At 48.2% G+C, this 24,912-nt stretch overlaps 1 protein-coding gene across 10 annotated transcripts; it reads right to left on the bottom strand.

The window, feature by feature from the left end:
- Positions 1-3: 3 nt before the first annotated feature.
- On the bottom strand, positions 4-24,905 carry LOC128335904 (merlin-like). Of its 10 annotated transcripts, none has more exons than XM_053274771.1 (18): positions 24,102-24,905; positions 17,364-19,761; positions 15,865-15,990; positions 13,891-14,013; positions 11,589-11,672; positions 11,215-11,283; positions 10,997-11,079; positions 10,177-10,252; positions 9,002-9,139; positions 7,104-7,178; positions 6,089-6,202; positions 5,621-5,743; positions 4,882-5,099; positions 4,310-4,415; positions 2,462-2,589; positions 1,863-2,022; positions 1,196-1,369; positions 4-140 (listed from the first exon to the last, which is right to left on the bottom strand). In XM_053274771.1, the coding sequence occupies exons 2-18, from the start codon at positions 17,451-17,453 to the stop codon at positions 105-107; spliced, it is 1,923 nt and encodes a 640-aa protein (XP_053130746.1). In that variant the 5' UTR covers positions 17,454-19,761; positions 24,102-24,905; the 3' UTR covers positions 4-104. The 10 variants fall into 10 exon arrangements, 6 of the variants coding, with proteins under 6 accessions (XP_053130746.1, XP_053130747.1, XP_053130751.1 ...); XM_053274772.1 differs by lacking the exon at positions 24,102-24,905 and adding an exon at positions 21,188-23,389; XM_053274776.1 differs by lacking the exon at positions 24,102-24,905 and having other exon boundaries at positions 17,364-17,510; positions 18,989-21,094.
- Between the last annotated feature and the right edge of the window lie 7 nt (positions 24,906-24,912).

The following is a 24,912-nucleotide window of genomic DNA, read 5'->3' as shown; positions in this document are numbered from 1 at the left end:
AGAGGAGCCTATCAAGTCTGACAAGCTTTATAGCCAGTTCTCCCGAATCAGAAAGCAGCCGCCGATGTGTGTCCAGTGATAGGCTCCCGGAGTTGTGTGTTGCTTCAGATGTAGATCACGTCTGTTTTGTGCTGCTGAACCTATGCAGAAAGAGAAAACGGGCGGGAAAGCACAAATGGGAAGAGATAACTTCATTACGGTCCAATACCAGTATGCAGCAGAGTATGGCATGGAAAGAGCAAACAGTTGATTCTACCTTGAAAATGCTGCTGGAACATTGATTCCTACAGGTTGCAAGGGACCCTTGGGGTCTTCTAGACCAACCCCCGGCTCCGTGCAGGGAACTGCTATGGCATTCCTGGCAGATGGCCCTCCAGCCTCTGTTGGAAGACTGCCAAAGCAGAGCTGCACAACTGCAGCCTTCAAGCTGTTGCTGGACTACAACTCCCATCATCCCCTGCTACAGTGGCCGATAGTCCAACATCGGCAGGAGGACTGAAGCTATGCCGCCCTGCTCTAAAGAAAGAGGAACATAGGAAGCTGCCATATACTGAGTCAGATCCTTGGTCCATCTGGTTTAGTATTGTCTACACTGGCTGGCAGTGACTCTCCAAAGTCCCGCCCAGGGATTGAACCTGGGACCTTTCTGCACGCAAAGCAAATGCTCTACCACTGAGATCCCCTAAGGGGAATGTCTTACATCAAACAGGCACACATGTGGTCACCTATCCAAATGCAAACCAGGGCAGACCCTGCTTAGCAAAGAGGAACAATTCATGCTCGCTTCCACAGGACCAGCAATCCTCCTCAACGTCCAACTAGCACAGAAGAGGAGCTTAGGATTGCATTGGCTTTCGGAACTGCTGCATCAGACGGCTGGCTCATTTGCAACCTGCAGTGTGCTAAGGCAAGGGGTTCCCAACCTGTGGTATCCCCAGCTGTCGCTCAACTACAACTCCCATCATCCCGTGTAGCATAGCAGGGGGTGATGGGAGTTGTAGTAGTTCTGTACCCTCTGGGCTACCACAGATTGGGAACTCCTGTGCTAAGAAACCTAGGAGACTCGATGGATGTTGGCCTTTTGAGAAGCCATTTTTGTGTCAATGTCCCAAAGGTGATGGCCCATCCGATACGATACATCGATACACCTGTCAGTGTATCAATAGATGTATCGGTGCCTGCTAAATCCAGTTACCTTAATGTGCTTTCTAGTTCCGGTCCCCACATTTCCAGGGTCAGACTGGAGAGGTGGTTTTTCTTGTGGCGTTTGGGGCAAGGTGCCACCTGTCACATTGAATGGATGCGCCAGCCCAGCCCACGGTCTGCTGTCCAACAGGTCCGCCTCAAAGGCCTTCATCCACAAAGGAGCCTAAAGAAGAACACATCCGCTACAATTTACGCGTCCGCGTGAGGCTTTTGAGCTGGTGTGAAGTCCGTTTAACGCCCATAGCCTTCATTTCTGCCCCCCAAATAATCTGGGAACTGCGGTTTTGTGAAATAATTGCAAACTTTGCATCTGAAATGCTGGGCTGCTTCACAGAATCACCATTTCCAGGATTCCTTAGCTCAAAAAACACAAACCATTTGTTTTAAAGATAGGCGACTGCTATGCATTTTACCTAGTGCCTTTTAGAATAGTTTCCGCAAACTAGCAATTTTCATTTAAGTCGATTCAAAGAGATTGTAAATTGATCCATCTACCTGCTTCATTAATTAAAGCAGGGGTTTTGCAACATGGGTCCCCAGATAATGTTGGACTACAACTCCCATCGTCCCCAGCAACAGTGGCAGGGAGTAATGGGAGTTGTAGTCCACAACAGCTGGGAGGACAAAGTTGTGTAGCCCTCAAGCTGCATTCGCACCTTGCAGGAACGTCCCGAAGAACGGTTCAGGGACCCGAGAACTTTACTCCAGTGCGAGAGGAACCCGGCCTGTTTCTCTTCGAGTTTCAAATCGTGGATTTCGGACTTGAGTTCTTTCAGACGATCTTCAAACTTCCGGCTCTTATCCAGATAATCCAGTCTGTGCAACACACAAAGAGAGACACCAAGGATAAATACGGGTACCGGGGGGTGCTCTAGAATTCCACGGGTGGGCTGTGCACACACACAGAAACTCATCACTGGGGCAGGGCACCTCAGGTACCCTAGACGTGCCCCATCCGTGGGTTTAAAAAACAAGAAGGGGATTTTGAATTCCGCCTGGAAAAAGTTCAGAAGCCGGTGAAGGGGAGAAGGGCGGACCTTGTGGTGGCGAGCATAAATGGTCCCTGTTGCGAAGCCGGCTCCACCTTGGTTTGCATTTGGATGGGTGACTAACTGTGAGTGCTGCAAGATATCCCCCCTTAGGCAGGGCCGGGCAAACCTGGCAGTCCACCTGACCTGGGGACGAGACGGAGAGTCTGACTCCATATGAGGAAGCACCGGCTGTTCATTGACAGCTACAGGAGGCGAGAGCTTACCTCTCCCTTTCGATCTCCAAGGACAGTCTCTTCAAGTCGATGTCCCTCAAATGCATCTTGCTGGATCCTCTCTCTGCACTGGCATCTCTGGCTTCAGCCGAAAAGTACGGGGTGCCCTTGGCGGCAGGCTGGGAGTGGCAAGAGCAGAAGCGGGTTTTTAGACCCCTGGGCTGAGCCTGGTCTTCTCAAGAGCTGCATCCAGACCCAGCCATCGCAGGAACGTGGCCCCTCCCACAAGCTGTGCAAGCCTCCTGCAGCTAATGCCCCACCCACTCTAGGCAAAACTGAAACTGAAACTGCCTTGTCAATAAGAAACCCCAGCCAACCAGAAACCAAACCCTAGAAAAGAGACGCCCTACCAAACTCACCTTGTCCTTTCCCCCTTGTTCTCTTCTTGATTGATTCATTCATTTCCTTGCTTTCTCCTCACCTGCAGCTAATCCTCACCGCATTGCTAAACAAAACTGAAACTGAAACAGCCTTGTCAATAAGATACCCCTAGCCAGCCGGAAATAAAACCCTAGAAAAGACTAACCCTTACAAATTCACCGTGTACTTTCCCCCTTGTTCTCTTCTTGATTGATTCATTCATTTCCTTGCTTTCTCCTCACCTGCAGCTAATCCTCACCGCATTGCTAAACAAAACTGAAACTGAAACAGCCTTGTCAATAAGATACCCCTAGCCAGCCGGCCACCTAATGGTGCAACGGGGAAGCAACCTGCCTAGAGAGCAGGAGACTGTTGGTTTGAATTTCCGGTGGTGTGTTTCCCAGAATACGGGAAACTCTTCTATTGGGCAGCAGCGATATAGGAAGGTGCTGAAAAGCATCATCTCGTTCTGTGCGGGAGATGGCAATGGTCAACCCCTCCTGTATTCTACCAAAGACAGCCACAGGGCTCTGTGGTCGCCCGGAGTCAACACCGACTCAGGCCAGCTGAAAATCAAACCCTATAAAAGAATAGTCCTAACAGACTCACCTTGTCCTTTCCCCCTTGTTTTCTTGTTCATTTATTTATTTATTTGCTTGCTTGCTTCTTTAGGAAAGAAAACAAACATTGGCTGCCTCCCCTGGTCTGAGTCTTGTCTTCTTAAGAGCTCTTTCCAATCTAAGCCACCGCAGGAATGTGGCCCCATATATTCTACCACAGGAATATAAGTATGGTTGCCATCTCCTGGCTTTCCAAATCTGGGTGCCTAATTTGCATATTATGTAAATTGGCTGGAAAATAATTTCTGAGCAGAAGAGTGACTGCACATTTTGCTCCATAACTCCACTTCTGCAAGGGCTGGAGCTTAGCTTTAAGAAAGGAAGGAAGGAAGCCGACATCTGGGCGAATCTGGGTGGGCTAAGCAATCTGGGTGAGATGCTTAAAATCCAGGTGAAACCTGGAATTCCGGGGGCATGGCAACTCTAAATATGAGACGCAAGTGGTGTGTCTCACCAGCAGCTAATGCCCCACCCACTGTCTCTCTACGCAAAACTGAAACTGAAACTGCCCTGTCAAAAACAAACCCCTAGCCAGCTGGAAATCAAACCCCTGACAAGACTAGCCCTAACAAACTGACCTTGTCCCTTCCTTCCTTCCTTCCTTTCCTATAGCTAATATTCACCCACTGTCTCTCTATGGAAAACTGAAACTGAAACTGCTAAAAACAAACTCCTAACAAGCCGGATAAGAAACTGTAGGAAAGAATAGCCTTAACCAACTTAGCTTGTCCTTTTCCTCTTGTTTTCTTCTTGATTGGTTTATTTATTTGCTTGCTTGCTTGCTTGCTTGCTTGCTTAAAGAAAACAAAGATCTGCTGCCTCTCCCTTGGTCTTCCCAAAGAGCGGCCCCCAAACTTACGGGATGCAGGTGAACCTTGTTGATGTCCTGGAGTTTCCGCTTGGCTTTCTCTTCGGCCTTTTGGGCCTCCTCCAGGTCCTGCTTCAAGTGTTCGGCTTCCTTCGCCCTGCCAATGGACAGGCTGCCATCAACATACATAGCCACAACGCCAAACCCACCATGTTTAATCAAGAACATTGGGAATTTCATTCATCCATGAGCCAGGCGCACAAAATTTTGGCCCCCTCTGGGGACAAATGCTCCTAGCTAGAGATTACAGGAGCTGTAGTCCATAAACTACGACTCCCATCACACCCTGTAGCTGGAAATTATAGGAGCGCTAGTCCAATAACTACAACACCCATCATCCTAAGGCTACTGTGGCTCAGGAGGAGGCAGTCCTGCAGCAACCGCAACTCCCTTCATCATAAGGTCACAGCTGCAGGGATGATGGGAATCGTAGTCCAGCGGGTGCTGCAGGGGGTGATGGGTATTGTAGTCCAAATTGAATAAATAGACATCTGGGCACCCAAGTTTGCGATCCCATGCCGTCAAACTCTACAACTTTTGGAGCGTCTTGTGCAGTATTTCACCTCCGGTCCGATTCTTTCGCCAGCTTCATGGCAATGATCTCTGCTTCACGCATCTTGTGCTCCATGAGACACTTCTCTTCTTTGGTCTTCAAGGCTGCCAGTTCCAGCCGATGGCACTCCTGCTCAGCTTCAGCAGCATTCTGGGCCAGAAGCTTGGCCTCCTCTTCCGCAATCTGGGCTTTCTCGGCCAACAGTTCTGCCGCCACCTCTGAACGGCGCTAAAGCGAGAGACATAAATATATTCTGTTGAGCAAATACCGCATGGGTTCAGCTAGGGCCACCAGCTCAGTTCTGGGCATTGCTAAGCCAAAGGCTTTTGGGAAGCAGGCATGGGAAAGACATTGGAGAGCTGCTGCTAGCCAGAGTCCAGCATGATGCACCAATGGTCTGACTAAGTATAAGGCAGCTCCGTCTATTCATTGGCATATATTAAATTGGACATGAGCATAGCTCAGTGGCAGAGCATCCGCTCTGCATGCAAAAGATCCCGGGTTCGATCCCTGGCAGCATCCCCAAGTAGGACTGGGAAAGACTCACGCCTGGAACCTTGGAGAGCTTCTGCCAATCAGAGCAGACAATTCTGAGCTAGACGGACTGAGGGCCTGATTCCAGATAAAAGGCTGTTTTCTATGCGCCTTGAGCCACTGCCAGTCAGAGCTGGGCTAAACGGACCAAAGGTCCAAATAGATGGAGCACCTCCAAAGCCAAGTTCCTAGAGCAGCCCACCAAAACTGCTCACCAGCGCATCACCCGTTTGTCTGGCTTCGTCTTCCACCTCAAAGAGGCGCCGTTCCAGCTCCTCTTTGGCCCTCTCGGCCTCTTCCCGTAGCTGCTGCTCCCTGGCCAACTGCTGATGCTCCATCTGGGGGGGAAAGGGAGTAAAAAGGACCTTTTTGCAGAAAGGAATTCTAGAGCCTGGGTGCCACTCCCCAAAAGGCCCCGTCATTCTCACATGCATCATCAGACATCTCTACCTGCCACCCAGCAAAATCCACGACAGCCATAAGCCTATAAATCAGGGCTTCTCAAACTTGGTTTCCTCCTCTGCCCCCGATGCTGCTGGACTACAATACCCATCACCCCCTGCCAGAGTGGCAGGGGCAATGGGCGTCGTAGTCCAACATCCTGGGAGCCAAGTTTGCCAATCCTTGCTTTAAAGCATTTTCACCAGCTGCGAAGCAGATGACCACGCCGCCCCAAAGCTCACCTTCTTCCTCGCTTTCTCCTCCCGGGCTTGTGCTTTCAGCTGCTGGATCTCGATGGGATCCACCCGCCTCCTCCTCATGAAGAGGTCATGGTTTCCAATGAACAGCTGCATGATCTGTGGGAAAGGACAGCCTGGTTGGGTGAAGGGTTTTTTTGTTCGGCCGCACCATGGAGAGCACCATGTGACAAATTCCCAACGAAAAACCAGGTCCAAGCTCTCAACGGGTCACAATTAACTCCAGGCTTTTTCTTCCACCCCGTCCCAGCTTGCGATCTCAACCCTGAAGAGCTGCTGAGAGTCCTAGAATCCTAGAACGTTAAGAGTTGGGAGGGGGTCCTAGAGATCATTTAGTCCAACCCCCCAGGTCAGGGCAGGAAACGGCTACAGCGCCCCTGACAGAGAGCCTCTTTCTGAAAACCTCCAGCAAACCAGAGCCCGTCACTCCATGAGGCAGATGGTTCCACTGTCCAACAGCTCTCAAAGGTAGGAAGTTGTTCTTCCTAACGTCTAGCCTGAATCTGCTTCCCAACGAAGACAAGTAAGAATCACCTTTGGGGCAGATGAATCGGAACTGCAGAACTGGAAGTGACCTTTGAGGTCCTGACAGATGGCCCCCCCAGCCTCTGCTGGAAGACCTCCAGTGAAGGAGAGCCCACCGCTTCATGAGGCAGACAGTTCCACTGTCCAACAGCTCTTTCAGTCAGGGAATTCTCCCCAACATCTAGCCTAAATCTTCTGCCTTCAACCCATGGATTCTAGTCCTGCCCTTAGAGCAACGGAGAACAAATCTGCTCCTCTTTCTACGTGACAGCCCTTCAGGTATCCGAAGCCTCTGAGAGCCCACCACTGCATGAGGCAGGCAGTTCCACTGGCCAACAGCTCTTACAGTCAGGAACGTCTTCATCATCTGCTTCTTTGTCATTTCAACCCAAGCCTATTTTGGGTCTGTTGGATGCCAGCTTCAGGCCAACGTTCCAGGTTGAGGTGTGTGTTTGAGAGAGAGAGAGAAACTCACCAGTTTATTGACTTTGGGCTGGGAGGAGAAGAATTTAAAGACCTCTGCTTTCTTGTCAATCGGTTTAATGGTTAGCTGGAGAAAAAGAGAGCATGAGAGAGAGGAGATATCAGCGGTTTTCATCTCACACACACACACCCTGCTTAACTGAACAAAGAAGCGCCTTTTAAAAGTGGTGGTTCTCTTTACTGAGCAGGGGGAGAGCAACTGGCCCTATCCATCTCCAGCACAGCATCCCTCCAGTGGCTGTTGCTGGTGTCTATGTTTCCTTTTTAGATTGTGAGCCATTTGGGGATGGGGAGCCATCTTATTTATTTACTGAGATCTATGTAAAACTCTTGGTAGGTTTGCAATGAAGGCTTCGGAAAGGAGATTAAGATGCCGTGACGTGTCTATACCTACAAAGATTAGAATCATTTGGACCGTGGTTTTCCCCATGACACTCTCTGGATGCGAAAGCTGGACTTTGAAGAAGCAATATAGGAAAAGCATTGATGCTTTTGAACTTTGGTGCTGGAGAAGACTTTTGAGGAAACCATGGACAGCCAGGAAAACCAACCAATGGATCCTAGAACAAATCAATCCAGAATTCTCACTCAAGGCACAAATGACCAGGCTCAAACTATCATACTTTGGACACATTATGCGAAGACCCAGCTCCCTTGAGAAGTCCATAATCCTGGGGAAAGTGGAAGGACAGAGTAGAAGAGGACGGCCAGCAGCAAGGTGGATGATGACAACAGCCATGAATGCACCACTGAGAGACCTTCAAGGCCAAGTGGAAGACAGATCAGCCTGGAGAGAATCGAGCGATGTGTTCACTAAGAGTCGACACCGACTTGATGGCACTTAATACTTTGGGAACTTTTTGTTGAAAAGCGCGCGCGCACACACACACACACCCTGATCCATCCAGGCTGGCCTGAGAAACATAGTGTACCAAATTAAAAATGCAACCACAATCTCCCTCCTCTTAGGTAACACAGGACACACACAGTCCGCTAAGGAATTCTCTGCACACCTGACTGACAGACGCAGGAGCACAAAGACAACCCCTTCAGTCCATCCAGAGTAAACATTCTTGGCTTTCACAGAAAGAAAAGACTAAAGGTGGGGCTTTCCACAAGCTTTAGAGAAATGCAGGTCTAAACACGCACACACAACCAGCTTAAGAGCATTCATCATTCCAGTGAGATCTGCCACCCTGAATCAAGAAAACTGCAGGAGAACCCTTGGACCTGAAACTGCAACTCCGAGAGAGAAAATCCAACATGCAGAAGGTCCCAGGTTCAAATCCAGGTGGCCTCTCCAAGTAGGACAGGGGAGGACTCCTGCCTGATGCTCTGGAGAGCTGCTGCCAGTTAGTGTTGTCAAGACTAGGCTAGCTGGAGGAATGGTTTGACACTGTAGACACTACAGCTTCCTATGTTCTTGTGGTGCTCAGTAGGGAAGCATCTGCTTTGCATGCAGAAGGCTCCAGGTTCAATCCCTGGCAGCATCGTCCAGGTAAGGCTGGGAAAGACTCTTGCCTGAAACTTTGGAGAGCTGCTGCCAGTCAGGGTAGACAATACTGAGCTAGATGCACCAAGGGTCTGACTCAGTATAAGGCAGCTTCCAATGTCACCTATGTAAGCAGACCTCAATTTTGGGGATGGGGCCGTAACTCAGCAGCGGGACGTCAGCTTTGCATGCAGAAGGTCCCAGATTCAGTTCCTGACAGCATCTCTGCGTAGGGCTGGGGAAATCCCTGTCTAAAACCCTGGAGGGCTGCTGCCAGTCAGTGTCGACAGCAGTGAGCTAGATGGGCCCAGCGTCAGACTCAGTAGGCAGCAGCTTCAGATCGCAAGATACAGAGATAGACCGACAGACAGACAGACCGCCTCGGTGAACACGCCTACCTCTTTCTCACTATAGGAAATGTTCTGGATGCTGCTCCATTCAAACGATTTATTGGAAGAAAACCGGTTATTGATGCTGTAGACATGGATTCCTTTGGCGTCAACACCCAGCAAGGAGTCTGTGTGGTTCTTCTTTTGCTTTGGAAAAGTTGGGGACAAGAGACCAAGCGAACATCAACCATCAAGGCATCATTTAGCATCCAAACTCTAATTCAGCCACCAAATTCAGTGTTTCATCATCAAACTCTGTTGTCTGACTAACCCATGGATTCTCAAGCTCAGGCCTCCAGATTATGTCAGAGTACAACTCCCATCACCCCCTGCCATTGCAGTGGGGGATGATGGGAGTTGTAGTCCGACAATATCTGGGGACCCGAGTTTGAGAAACCCTAGCCTAAGCTCAGGCTAAGGCTGAGCTGCTGTCTTTCAGGGGTGAGGCTGTAACTCAGTGGCAGAGCCTCTGCTTGGCATGTAGAAGGTCCCAGATTCAATCCTTGGCAGCATCTCTAGGTAGGGCTGGGAGAAACTCCTGCCTGGAACCTCAAAGAGTCGCTGCCAGTCAGTGTAGACAATCCTGAGCCAGATGGGCCCATAGTCTGACTCAGTAGGAGGCATCTTCTACGTTCTACAGCTTCCGCTTCTGGGTATTTGTATGTTGATCAATATTAAGAGTAGCCATGCCACTTACGAAGAAGGTGGGTTAAAAATGTCATCTAACCACATTTTAAAGCCACAGATACTTATTTATATATCATATGTATTTTTTAATTTTTTTTTAATGAGATCTGTTTTTATATTTTAGCATAATATTTTAACTGTGTAATTTTTATAGTCTTGTTTTTAACTTTTTCTATGTGAACCGCCTTGTGACTGCTTTAATGAGAGGCGGTATATAAATTTAACAATAAATAAATAAATAAATAAATAAATAGAATTTATTTTATTTATTTAAAATATTTCTATACTGCCCAAAACATGCGTCTCTGGGTGGTTTACAATTTGAATAATTGAAGACATCAAATCAATGAACAATTAAAATCATTGAAGACATGGAAAACCCAATATTAAATATATTAAAACTATCCATCTTATCAAAAGCCTGGGTGAAGAAATGTGTCTTCAGGAGGCTCTTATTTCAACAGGGAGCACGACAGAGACAGGGATCGGATACTTACAGTGATCGGAAAATAATTCACCCCATACATCTCCAAGTCCTGGGCAATTTTAAGGTAGTTCAGTTCCGCTTCATACCTGCAAGAAAAAGACCCACAGTTGTGCAGAGAAAGGCAACGTCTCTTGGGAAGAGAATAGGTCTTGGCTCCATTTTCACAGCCCAGTGGCCAACAAGCTATATTCTGAAGGCAGCTTCTGGGCACTCCTCTGTTGATCACACGGTTAAGTGACCAAGAGATGGAGCCCAGTGGGACCCAGCCCATAAAAAGATGGGAGTCATAGACCCCTTACGAAAAACGGTCTTGGTTCTCAATCAGTGATCCCTCTAACGGGGATTCCCAGATGTAGCTGACTACAACTCCCAGAATCCCCAAGCAAAAGCCATTGCCACTGGGGATTCTGGGAGCTGTAGTTCCCAGATGCTGTTATCTGGGAATAGGAACATAGGAAGCTGCCATATACTGAGTCAGACCCTTGGTCCATTTAGCTCAGTATTGTCTACACAAACTAGCAGCAGCTTCTCCAAGGATGCAGGCAGGAATCTTTCTCAGCCCTTCCTTGCAGAAGCCAGGGAGGGAACTGGGAACCTTTTGTTCCCACCATCCCATCAAAGCCATTGTGGGATGAGGATGATTGGAGTTGTAGTCCATCAACATCTGGGAAGCCATGGTGGGGAACTTCAGCACAGAATACCCTTTCCTCAGGCAGGGAGAGGATTTACTGCCAATTGCACACGTGCACACACACACACACACACACACACACACACACACACACACAATTCCCGCTCTATGATTGACGGGGTGAAAGATCCTCCAGTACCTGGCAATACCCCGGTGCCCTGCGTACCAGCCTGTTATCCGTTCTTCCCACATGTCAGGTGTCATCTGATATTGCCAGAGGACCTGGAAAGGAAGGGCAGAGATTTTCCAGGCTCCAGAGCACAGCCCTGAGACCGTGATAAGAAATCCTAGCGTCCCCTTGGACACAGTTGGAAAACCAGAGATCCGTCCATCCGAAAAAGAAACAAGAATACTTACTCTCTTGGGCAGCAACTCCTCGGGAGCTAAAAAGCCTGGCTTGTGGAAGTTGGGGTCATAGTCCCCGTACTGCAAGAGAAAGAGAAGAGATCTGGTCCCCAACCAAACCATCCCCAAAACCTATATTGCCAGAGTCAATGTCTGGCTAACAGGGGTACCTCCTCTGGTACACCTTCCTTCAGCTTCCACAGAGCAGGGCTTCACAGCTTCAAACCTCCAGTCACTTTTGGACTACAAAGCCCATCATCCCCAGTCCCAGTGGCCACTAGTCAGGATGATGACTAGCGGGCACATCAGCTAGGTTAAAGTTAACACATCAGGGGGTTAAAAACAACCACCAATAAAGATTATAGCCCGGGATTCATCGAACCCACCTTGGCCTGAACAGCATAAGATGCCAATAAAATTGTTGCCTTGGGGGAACAGAAGATTTCTTCATCTAATATTTGTTTCTGGACCTAAAGGCACAGGGCACAGGAGAGGGGAAAGAAAGAAAAATTCAAGGCCTCGAGGCTTGGCCAAGTCACCTGGCAAACAAAACGAGACGCGCCCAGACCCCACCTTGGCATTCTGAATCACAACCGTTAGCCGGATTACAAGTGGGGTGGAAAGGGAAGATTCTGTGCCAGCTGGCAAACTGGAATATCCACCCAGTGGGTTGCATTTATTTGTGTATTTAGAGACGCACTCTTCCGCTTTGCTGTGCCCCGAAGCACGCACCTTTTAAACCCGTCTTTATTTTATTTTTACATTTTGGTCCTGCTCTTCCTCCAACCTGGAACTTCCTCCAACCTTCCTCCAGCCTGGAACTTTAGAGTAGAGGGCTCTAGTTTTCCCACAGTGGCCCACTAGATGCCTCCAGGAAGCCCAGAAGCAAGAGGAGAGGGCAGGCCCCCTCTCCTGCTGTTGCTCCCCTGCAACTGGGATTTGGAGGCATTTTGCCTCTGAGGCTGGAGGTGGCCTATAGCCACCAGACTAGTAGCCACTGATAGGCCTGTCCTCCATGAATTTGTCTAAGGCCCTTTTAAAGCCATCCAGGCTGGTGGCCATCACCATATTCCTTTGCAGAGAATACACTCCGAATACAGAGTCTTGTCTGTAGCTGCTTATATAGTTGTCCAGGGCAAGGGAAAAATCTCCTCCAGGTCATCAAGCAAAGAACCTTTACAAAGCTTGTGCACAGTGATTAGAGTACTGGGCATAGATTGGGGAGACCCGAGCTCAAATCCCCACTTAGCCATGAAACTCACAGGGTGACTCTGGGCCAGTCACTTCTGTCTCAGTCGAGCCTACCTCACAGGTAGCCTACCTCACAGCCTACCTCACAGCCTAAACGTAGTCAATGAATAAAGACAGAGTGATGATCCGCTGTGCGGTTTGAAAACTTCCTTTTGTCGGCCCTAAATTTCCTTGCAATCCGCTTCATGGGATGACCTCGTGGCAACTCAAACGGGGGTCATCCCATGAAATGGATCGCCAGGACCGACAAAAGGAAGTTTTTGCACAGCGCAGAATTATTCTGTGGAATTCCCTGCCACAGGGTGTGGCAATGGCCACCAGCTTGGATGGTGTTGAGCAGGGCTTAAACAAATCAAACAAATCAATGGAGGACAGGTATATTCATGGGTAGTCTGGCGGCTATAGGCCACCTCCAGGCTCAGAAACAAGATGCCTTTAAATTACCAGTTGCAGGGGAGCAACAGCAGAAGAGAGGGCATGCCCTCACCTCTTGCTTGTGGGCTTCCTGGAGGTATCTGGTGGGCCACTGTGGGCCACAGGCTGCTGCACTGGATAGGCCTTCGGCCTAATCCAGCGGGGCTGTTCTTGTGTACAGTGAAATAAATGGAACGTTCTTTTGCTTAATTGCATAGCAGGATTGAGGCATAAGCAAAAGCTTGAATACAATCCATCATTTCGAACCCGAAAACACCAAGATGCCTAGACATGTTTTCCCCGCCCACCCGCCCTCCCAACGCAGCTGCAATCGCCGATTCTTCGGGAACGCTGCAAATCTAAATGTGTTGCTTCAGCTCCCCTGGCGTGTGCCTTTTGGAACTCGGGGCGGGGGGGGGGGGAGAAAAATCCCCCTTAACTGCATACCTCAAAGTCAAAACCAGCCCAGGCAAGCTCAGGGGAGAGGAAGAAAAGCAAAGCCAGGCTTCCAAGATGAAAGGGCACACCTCAAAAGGAAGAAGCCCTTTCATACCCTCGGCTTTCCAAAAGACCCCCGACAACAAATAACCGCCCAGGTGATTTGGGGGAAATAAAAAGATCCCGTCCAGGAAGCGGGTTCCACCTTGGAGGCTAGCTGTTCAGAAGCCAGCAAATTGACATTGTTGGGTTTTTTTAAGGCTTTACCTGCAGGATGCAAAATAAATGTGCCAGGGCTTAAGGCTTAGAAGCCGGGGCAGCTTTTTCATGAGCCAAGAGGAAGCCGTCGCCTCGAGGGGGCAGATTATTGGGGCGCAGTTGGGGCAAAAAGATCCCCCCCTGCTTTGGATTTTGGACTTTGCCTCAGGCCCTGCAGTATCGTGGGCTGCCCGGGGGGCAAGATAATGGAACTTCCATGTGCAGAAGCAGTCTATCTCTGGTCGCCCCTACTGCTTACAGCAACGCCCTACAGATAAAGCCAGGACGCTTGGAGCCCAACTTGGGAAACAAAAGATACCTCCTGACCTGCAGGAAGAATAGGTGTTGGGTGATCTCCTGCAGAAGTTCCTCTTCCACTTTCTCTGGGTAAAATTTCGCCAGGAAGGAAAAAGTCGCCGGGACTTCTTTGGGGATGTCCTGATCCAGAACCTGTTTGGAAGAAACCATTTCAAATTCTGTACCCTCGCCCGACTGTTTAAAGATGGCGTGGCTAAAAGCCCGTGAGATGGGAATCACCGTTTCAAATCGCACTTTCCTCGCTGACTCTCCCACTGAACTTAGGCAGAAGACTGTAAGAACAGCCCTGCTGGATCAGGCCCAAGGCCCTTCCAGGCCAGCATCCTGCTTCACACAGTGGCCCACCAGATGCCTCTAAGAAGCCCACAGGCAAGTGGTGAAGGGGCACGCCCCCTCTCTTGCTGTTGCTTCCCTGCAACTGGGATTCTGAGGTATCCTGCCTCTGAGGCTGGAGGTGGCCTGTAGCCACCAGACTAGTAGCCACTGATAGACCTCTCCTCCAGGAATTTGTTTAAGCCCCTATTCAAGAATAGAAAACTGAGGAATATTTATATATACCAGGGACTCTTTGCAGGCAAGCAGACGCTCTACCACTGACCTATGGCCAAATCCCCTAAGAGGAATATCTGACAGTGCTCACACGTGTAGTCTCCCATTCAGATGCAAACCAGGGCAGACCCTGCTTAGCAAAGGGAACAATTCAGGTTTGCTGCCACCAGACCAGCTCTCCTCCCCAAGTACCTCTTCTTTGCCCAGTAAAGAAGGACTAAGCCTCGTCAATTTCCAAGAAACAGACATGGCCTGGTCAGTTTCACAGAGCCTGGTCAGTTTCACCGGCCAGCAGGGTGGTGAAAGGTTGAAGTGGGGTAGGCAGACAAAAGAGTGCCTTCCCCAGCTGTATACTTGGAAAAGCATGTACTGATATTTTAAATAAGAACCACATAACTTGTGTAGGCAGTGGTTAATGGACATTAGGAACAGAGGAAGCTGCTTTATACTGAGTCAGGCCACCCATTCATCTAGCTCAGGATTGTCTACCCAGACTGGCAGCGGCTTCTCCAAGGTTGCAGGCGGGAATCTCTCTCAGCCCTACCTTGGAGATGCTGCCAGGGAGGGAACTTGGAACCTTCTGCAAACAAAAGCAGATGGTCTACCACTGGGTTATGGCCCCCACCTCAAAATGGTGGTCTGGCTTACCCAGGTTATTGACCCCTGCTAAGTGAGCAAAGAGACACCTGTTAAAGCGGTGATTCTCTTATATTTAGCACGGGGAGAGCGACTCGCCCTCTCCAACCCCAGCACAGCACCCCTCCAGTGGCCGTCGCTGGTTTTTAGCTTATGTTTTTCTATTGTGAGCCTTTTGGGGACAGGGGTCCATCTTATTTAGGTGTTTGTTTTTCTGTGTAAATCGCTTGGAGAACTTTGGCTGAAGAGCAGGATATAAATATCCACAGTAGTCATCGTTATTGAAGAAGCTGCCTTTACCATATCAGTCCACTGGGCTCAGTATTGTTGACACTGACTGGCAGCATCTTCCCAAGGTTTTAGGCAGTGGTATTTCCCATCCCCACTTGGAGATACAGCCAGGGAGTGAGCTGGGGGCCTTCTGCATACTGTGAGGATGCTCAACCACCGAACTACGGCCATATTGCCTAAGGGGAATATCTCACACTAGACAGTGTTTCCCTGTAGTTGCCCATCCAAATGTAAAACAGGGCAGACCCTGCTTAGCAAGAGGGACCATTCATCCTTGCCGCCACAAGACCAGCTCTCCTCCCCAACCAAAGCAGGTTCGTATCCCAAAGGATCATCACAACGTGTGAAAATACACATGTGATTCGACCGTCTACCTCATTTATTGCTCTCACTTCAAGAAAACGTATTCTCTCACATTTTGCACATCAACAAATAGGCGTTCAGCTATCTTTAGGCTCCCTGGCCTGCAACACAACTATTTCTTATGCTCCCGTTCCCCTTCCAGACCTTCCTCTCCATCTTCAGCCAGGTGATCATCCCCTTGTTGGAATACTGCAAGCCAAAAAACCACGTCTCCCGTAGACCCAATGCACGGCACACCAGGTCAAACAGATCTTTCCCCTTCCATTTTATCTACAGAGAGCAAAGCAGGAAAAGAAAGAGACATCTTTAAGAAGAGAGAGAGAGAGACATCTCCAACATGACTGTGCAGTCTGGTTTTAGAACAGCAAAATGTCAGAAATGACCTTGGAGGTCCCTATTCCACCCTTCCTGGTCCAAGAAAGGGGTATCCTTCTCTTTAGGTGCTCTAAACAAGGAACGATCAAACAGCACCCTAGTCTGGGATGTGTTCACTCCCCCACAACTGCAAATATTTAAAAAGTACATTTGTGAAACTAGGTGCCTAATTCAGTATTTAACCTTTTGCTGATTTCAACCGTAAGAAATCGAGTTCCTAGCCTTGATGGATATAGGGGTTTTAAAATAGTTTTTAACATTAAATTCTTTTAATGTTTTAATTTGTACTGTTTTTATTGAAAGCCGCCCAGAAACATTAGTTTTGGGCGGTATACAAATATGTTTAAATAAATAGTGTATGGGGCAAAACCGGTCAGGCACCAAAGGAACACAGGAAGCTGCCTTATACTGAGTCAGACCCTTGGTCCATCTAGCTCTGGATTGCCTACACAGACTGGCAGCAGCTCCTCCAAGGTTGCAGGTAGGAATCTCTCTCAGCCCTATCTGGAGATACCAAGGAGGAAACTTGGAAACTTCTGCATGTCAGCATGCAGGTGCTCTTCCCAGAGCGGCCCCATCCCCTAAGGTGAATCTCTTATAGTGCTCACAGATGAGGTCTCCCATTCAAATACAAATCAGGGCAGACCTTGCTTAGCAGAGGGGGCAATTAATGCTTGTTACCACAAGACCAGCTTTCCTTCCCCTAGACACATTTAGGTGCTCTAAATGAGGAATGATCAAACAGCATCCCTAATCGGGCACCCACAACTGATTAGATAGCTAGACAGACAGACTGACACACCAGTGATAGTGAGTGCCTAATTCAGCTTTTAACTTTTTGCTGATTTCAGCTGTAAGGAATCAGCTGATTTTATAGGAATCCTAGCCCTGATAGTTAAGAGTGTACGGCGCAGAACCTGGTAAATTTTCAGGCACCAAAGAGACAAGACTTTCAACAGTCCAAGGAAGGTGAAAGTCCACAGAAGGAGGATCCAGACCAGGAATTCCCAACCTGTGGTACTCCAGAATGTGGCCGGACTCCAACTCCCATCAGCTGCTGCTACAATCTGTTGTGGCTGGGAATGATGGGAGTTGTAGTTCAGCAACATCTAGTGCCCTTCCCTGGAATCTGAGTTTTCTCTGTGCAGGAAAAGATACATTTGGGGAAGGATATTGAAATATGCAAAAGCCACCCACCCACGCCCAGATGCACCCTAGAACCGTTGAGCACAGGGGAAGCAAAATTACCCTGACCCAAATCAACTGACCTCGCAGCTAAACTCCATTTCGGAATCCATTGTGTTAACTTTCACTCTGAACGTCTTGGGCTGCTTCCTCTTTAGCCCCGTGATGGGCATCTTTTGAATCCGGCAGAAGGTCCTAGAATCAAACAAGAGAAGCGCTCGCCTGAACACCTAAGGACAGAAATAAGCAGCGTGTTCCTTTGTGTGTGGATGCAGGAGCATGTCCCACTGTGTTTGGGGCAGGGGTGGGGGGCTTACTCCTGAGGAGAGTGTTTAGGACTCACTCCAGCCTCAGTGTATAATCTGCGAGCAGGTTCTGTTTCTGTGGCTGTACAGAAGAGCCACATGGCCCCAGCTCTAGAGTTTGTCTCCCTAGGAATCTCTAGTGACAGCGCAGGTAGACTTTGCTGGGCACTGGAGGTTGCTTAGTAGTGGTGGTCATATTGTCTACTACAACCGGCAACATCTCTCTAAGGTTTCAGGCAGGAGTCTTTCCCCATACCATGTGGAGATGCTGCCAGCCTAGGATTGAACCTGGGACCTTTGGCCTACAGGCAGATTCTCTACCACTGAACAATGGCCCCATTGACAACCATTCTGGCTAATAAGAACATACTAGATCAGACCCAAGGCCCATCTAGACCAGCAGAAGGAAGGAAGCCCAGGAGCAGAACACAACATATACATACATACACACACACACAAACTCTCTCTCTCTGCCTGTAGCATCTGGTATCCAGAAGCATCAAAATTCGAGGCCACAAGGTGTGGTATTGACCAGGGGACAGAAGGCTTCGAAAAAAGAATTCAGCAATTTAATAGGGGAGCGGAGGAGAGAGCTCTATTCATGGCAAGCCTAGATGTCCCAATGGCTGAATGGAACCTCCATACTTAGAAGCAGTCTATCTCCAAATGCCAACTGCTGGGGCCAAAGAGCAGGGGTGGGGCTGTTGTATCCATCCCCTCCTTGTGGGCTTCCTGGGGAGATCTGGTTGGTCACTGTGGGAGAATGTTAGATTAAATGGATCTCTTGCTTTAGCAGGGTTAGATGTCCTTCTGTCATGTTCCTAAAAGTAGTGGTTATCCCGTATTCCCCTGCACTAAGCGAAGGAGGGTGTCAGCTTCTAGGCATATACACTCTAGCCAAATATCGCTGCTCAGGAGGTCAGAAGTAATAACACATTGTCTTCATAATAACCTCCTTCAAGCACCTCACAGGGGAGGAACGGCAAGCACAGAAGGATGAAATTTGCAGGGATAATTTAATCCCCAAACTACTCCTGGGCATGTCTGAACACCACAGCAGTAGCCTTATATCAGCGGCAAACTGCCAGTGTGAACACGCCCCATGCCAGGAATAGACCGAAGCTCATTAAAGAGAAAGTGGAAATGTGCAATCTCGTCTGAAGCTTTTGCACAAATGGAAAATATACAGTAAATCTGCTTTTTCCTGGCTCTGCCTTCCTTGCTTGTCCTGACCCCTAGAATGTGAGATTTCAATCCAGAAACGGACTCCAATGCCCACAAATGCAGAAACCGCAGACTAAATGCCACTTTATCCTGCTCTCAGCTGGCTTGATCACCCAATTCCTTTCATCCTCCCCATCTGAATTACAGCCGCCATCTCAATGAAGAATAATTTTTCTTACCTCTTGTTTTCCTGGACACTGGAATGCCACAGAGCTGAAATCCAATGGGCTCTCAATTCCTACTAACTCTGGAACAAGGAAGTAATTTTTATTTTTTATTTTTAAGCATTTAATCCTAAAGATTGCCTTGTGTTGGCCACATCTGCATCCTCCTCACGCTGAAAAAAAAAATCACAAGCTGGCAGTGATTCTGGTTCCTTTGTTTCCTCTACGGCATGTGTCAGCCCGGCTGCCCTCTGAGAAATCAAATAATTTACTTCACCTGGTGATGGGAGGACGAGTAACTATTTCCTGCCTGGGGTTTCTACAGAGACTCCTCCCTACAGAGTGTCATCCCAGTGGATTTCTAAACATCAGAGGAAATAAATATATTTCCAGACCTTTTCAACCCATGTGAGGATGAAATCTGAGTGAAACTCAAGCAGAACTCTCTCACCTGCGCCGGTTATGAATTTTTAAGCATATCTGTCAGGAGGAGAGGCTGGGCTTCTGGGAGTAAGCATGGCTGGTCCCCTTTGCCAAGCAAGCTCTGCCCTGGTTTGCATTTAGACGGTTGACTCTATGTGAGCACTGTAAAGATATTCCAGTGCCAGAGCATCTGCGTACTTGCTTGTAGTTGTAGAAGATCCCAGGTTTAATCCCCGGCATCTCAACGAAGCTCATGCCAAAATGGTTAGGCATTGTGGTGCCACAAGATTCTCCATTGCTTCTGCCGCCCCGCAGGGTTGTTGTGCTGGAAAAGGCAGGCAGGGAATAATTGGCCCTGCCCTGATCTTGGAGTGAGAAAGACATAAATAAAAAAGGCGTTACTGACTGCTAGTCAATACACATGTGTTTTCTAGAGTAACATAAAACGAGGCAGGGATCTCTGCCCCAAAGAGCTTACAGTGGTGCCACAGAATCTAATGCATGTTTAACTCATACGTCCCAGAGATATGCTACTCCCATTCTGGACTACTCCCTTTTCCTGCTTAACTAATAATTAACACTAATCTTTGCCCCTTGATTTCAGGCTCACCCGTTTAATTTTGAAGAAAAGTTGAAGACTTCTTTATTTCAATACGCCTCTCCCAAACTCCACCCATTTCTCTGGAACTGGCCTGTATTTATGATGGTCTTATTCTGCGATTATGTGATTTTAGAGCTTGTGTTTTACAGGGCGTTTTTGTTTGTTTTTAAATTAATTTTGTTGTATACCGCCATGAATTCTTTGATGGAGAAGGGCGGCACAGAAGTATTTTAAATAAATAAATATTCATCTGCAATTTGCACTTGTTTTCTCGTTCTTTGATTACATTTATATTAGACTACTGTTTTTATTTTATTTTATTTATTTATTGTTCAGTTTCTATACGGCCTTCCAAGGTGGTTTGCAAAAGTTAAAATACAATAGAACTCCATAAAAATCGCATTGAGTTGAGTGTGTTTGTTTTTCCTGTTTATCTGAAACAGGAGTAGATAAAGAGTTTTAAAAGACTTTAAAGAATGTCCCAGTGCATTCAGAGTGGCTTACTCCCAGGAGGTACACACGTGGACAAACGTGTGGGTACCCCTCCACAAAAAAAGAAGAACCCACAATTGTCTTTGAAATAACTTGAAACTGACAAACGTAATTGGCACCCATCATTGTTTATTCCGCATTTAACAAAAATCAGACTTTGCTTGAGAGTTTTGATGCAACAGAATATTTCATATAATAACACAAATGAAAATGGCATGGACATGTAAACCTGAACATAAGAATGGCCCGGCTGAATCAGGACCAAGGCTGATCTAGTCCAGCAATCTGGTTCCTGTAGGGGCCACCAGATGCCCCTGAGAAGCTCCAAACAGGAGGTGAAGGCATGCCCCCTCTCCTGCTGTTGCCCCCCTGTATTTGGAAGCATCTGACCCTGAGCCTGGAGGTGGCCTATAGCCCTCAAGACTAGTAGCCATCAATAGACTTGTCCTTTATGAATTTGTCTTAAAGCCACTCCTGCTGGTGACCATCACCAGATCCCGTGGCAGAGAGTTCCACAGATTAATAAAGAATTTTAATCTGTGACTTTTATATTGTTTTTAAATTCTGTACACTGCCTAGAGATGTATATATCAGAGGCATATATTTTTATATATCAAAAATATGATAAATAAACAAATTAATAAATAAATAGTATTAATTTATCATATTTACACACAATTAAATATATATATAGTCACCTTAAGTAGTGCAGCAGTGAAATGCTTGACTAACAAGCAGAAGGTTGCCAGTTCAAATCCCCGCTAGTACTATATTGGGCAGCAGCGATACAGGAAGGTGCTGAAAGGCATCATCTCATGCTGCATGGGAGGAGGCCATGGGAAACCCCTCCTGTATTCTACCAAAAGAAAACCACAGGGCTCTGTGGGCGCCAGGAGTCGAAATCAACTTGACGGCACACTTCTACCTTTAATATATATATATTATTTATTTATTTACTTTTTTTTTTTTTGTATACCGCCCTTCCAAAATGGATCACTATTTATGGTGTACTCCAAATGTGACCACACTCTCGCTTTGTATAAAGCCATTATAATAGTAGAAGTTTCCTTATTAACCCCTTTCCTAATGATCCCAAGATGGGGATTTGCCTTTTTCACAACTGCCGTATACGGAGTCGACATTTTCAGTGAGCTGTCCACCAAGAGCCCCAAAATCCTTGAGTAACAAGGATATAGGAGTGTGTACAGATGCTTTGTTGTACTGTTCAGGTCTCCTTTCTCAGTGAGAACAGCCTTATCTGAAAGGTATGCATTCCCAAACTTTCCTTGCCAGGGGGAACTACAGGGGAATGTTGGGTGTGTCCCAAATCCGGTCATGCTCTCAGTTCAAGGCCTTGACAGGCCACGTAAACAGGGAATGCACAACCTCAAAGATGCCGCAGAATCATTTGTGACACAGAGAGGGGTTCCACAGATGGCCCACCCATGTACAAGAAATCAATGTGGAAGGGTCAGGAAAACTTTAGGGCAAGAGAGTTTGTCTCGGGGTAGATGGTTTTTTTCTTCGTCGTTTGAAAAGCGGTATGGACACATTCTGCAAAGACCCAGCTCCCTCAAAAAGTCCATAATGCTGGGAAAAGTGGAAGGCAAGAGAAGAGGATGACCAGCAGCAAGGTGGATGGACTCAATGACGACAGCCATGAAGGCACCACGGAGAGACCTTCAAGGCCAAGTGGAAGACAGATCAGCCTGGAGAGGCTCTATCTATGCCGGCACTTCATCAATCAATGCCACTCTCTGGGATATACATTTCCCCTGATTTTATTTATTTGTTTATTTAGGAGCAGAGGGGACAGGAGGAAGTGAGCAGAAAGGCAGCTATCCCCTTTACTCTTTTTTGGGAATGGGGTTTGGAGGAAAGCATCCACTTTGCCAAGCGAAAACCACATTTTAAAATTACAAGTTTTCAAAAGGTTCCCCCACGATTACAGCTCCCTGCTGAGAAATGCACATTAGTTGAACAAGTCTGTCAGTTGGAGATGAGGGCCAGGAGAGCTGGACTTGTGGTCGCAACCATGATTTGTCCCCTTTGCTAAGCAGGGTCCACCCTGGTTGCATATGAATGGGAGACTAGAGGTGTGAGCACTGTAAGAAATTCCCCGTAGGGGATGGGGCCACTCTGAGAAGAGCATGTCCGAAGTTCCCTCCCTGGCATCTCCAAGCAAAGGCTGAGACTGAGAGAGACCCCTACCTGCCACCTTGGAGAAGCCGCTTTCAGTCTGGGTAGACAATTCTGAGCTAGATGGACCAAATGGTCTGACTCAGTATATGGTAACTGCGGAGATGCATCTGTTGAATTGCAGTCAGGAGGAGAGAGAGGCAGAACCCCCAGAGCTGGCCAAACAGCATCTGTTATTGTTTGCTACCCATATGAAAATATGAATGGAAAGGAACACAGGTTTTTTAAACCACTGGAGCTCAGCTGGCAATCCAACAGGGAACGCTTTCCCCATCATTCTGCATGCCATGAAAATACTAATACTAATAATGAGGAGGAGGAGGAGGGTGTGGGAAAATCACTGATTGGAATCTCTGTTTCTTGTCCACCCTAAAAGGGGGAAATCTTGAGACTGCATCTGCTTTGTTACTGATTACGGAACAATACATTATGCAAGGAGATAACGGAAAGAGCGAGCTAGTCATGCAGCAGCTGTTAAAAAGAACGGGGGCTTTTTAAACCTCTGCAGATCAGGCAGATATCCAACAGGGAAAGCCTTCCCCCATCACTTTGCATGCCAGGAAGAAAAAAAAAGATATCTACTGACGTTCCTTATGCAGCCGCCTATTCTAACAGGAAAAAGCCAGTTGTAAGTGTATCAGCGATTATAAAAAATACACCCTCCCCACCACCAGCGCAATTTCGAACCCGGAACTTTGGCGCTTTACAACTGCACCTTTACCCGCTGCGCCACACAGGCAAATCAGTCCTCCTGAAATGGCTTTCTAGGCCACGCCCCCTCAGTCTTTCGACCCGCCGCTGGTAGCCTTTTCCTTCCTCCTTCCGCTGCTAGCTCCGCCTCTTCCTCCTTCTGGTCCCGCCCACCGGTTTCCAGCTTGGACTCAAGTAGAGATTAGAGAAAGAGTAAGAGCTTTCAAGGGGGCTGGGTGGGCTTTGAGGGGAGGGGGCGCAGGTGGTTCTCCTGGGTCTTAGGAAGCTGCCTCTTACTGAGTCGGACCTTTGGTCCGTCTAGCTCAGGATTGTTTACCCAGGCTGGCAGCTGCTTCTCCGAGGTTGCAGGCAGGAGTCTCTCCCAGCCTTATTTGGGAGATGCTGCCAGGGAGGGGAACTCAGCATGCAAAGCAGGCAGATGCTCTTCCATCCCCTAAGGGGAAGATCTTAAAGTGCTCCCATTCAGATGCAAACCAGGGCAGACCCTGCTTAGTCAAGGGGACAATGCATGCTTGCGACCACACAAGACCAGTCCTGGGAGGGGATGAGACTATCCCTATCTCCTCGGGGCCAAGACATGGCAGGAGCCTCTTTTGGAGGTGTGGAAAGTGGTGCCTTCTGGTGGAGATGTGGGGCTGGGGTGGCTTCTGCCCCTCCCCACCCCATTTCCCCTGTGATCCCCTGAGAGATATAAAACCTCACCTTCTTCTCTTGCAGGCTGGAAGGCTTCATTCCTGGAAGCTGGCATCGCCTTTTAAAGGAGGGAGGTCCTTTGTTTGGATAGGTCTCCCCCAAGATCTCAAAAGAACCCGGTTGGATCAGATCAAAGTCCATCTCGTCCCGTATCCTGCTTGCCAGCCAGATGCCCCATTGAGGGAGGGGGGGAGCACAGGCAGGGCATGCAGGCAGTCAGGCTCGTCTTCAGTTGGTGCTTAGGGGTAGACTGCCTCCGGCATGGGGGCTCCATTTAGCTGTCATGGCACATGAGAACATAAGAGCTCTGCTTGATCTGACCTGGAGGAACATATCATAGGAACATGCCTTCTACTAGGGATCGGGATCTCCAGAGGAACTAGCTCTTCCAGAGGGACTAGTTTAAAACCAGAGAGGCTGTATGCACTGTTGTGGGAAATTCCGCCTTTGGTCCAGCAACAAGGCATTGCTGTCTGAGTGCCAGGAAAACAGGATTCCCTTGCCACAGAAGTTATTGTAGCTATTCCTGCTTTGCTAACGCAGCAACAAAGGATACTAACTTGTAGAAAGGTGTAAGAGCATCTGCTTTGCATGCAGAAGGTCCCAGCTTCTGGCATCTCCAGGTAGGGCTGGGAGAGACTCCTGCCTGCAGCCCTCAAGAGCTGCTGCCAGTCAGTGTAGACGTTACTGAGTTCGCTGGACCACTGGTTTCTCATTGCTTTTTCACCAGAGGGTATTCTGGCTGTGTTGGGTTTGACCGTGCGTGGCTGTTTCCTGTTAAAATGTCACTGATGTGTATTTCCCAGGGCCCTGGATGGTC

This window comes from Hemicordylus capensis, chromosome 12 (genome assembly GCF_027244095.1).
Source record: "Hemicordylus capensis ecotype Gifberg chromosome 12, rHemCap1.1.pri, whole genome shotgun sequence".
NCBI classification, from domain to species: domain Eukaryota; kingdom Metazoa; phylum Chordata; class Lepidosauria; order Squamata; family Cordylidae; genus Hemicordylus; species Hemicordylus capensis.
Note: the sequence above shows the minus strand (reverse complement) of the source record. Positions and strands in the feature narration are given on the sequence as shown.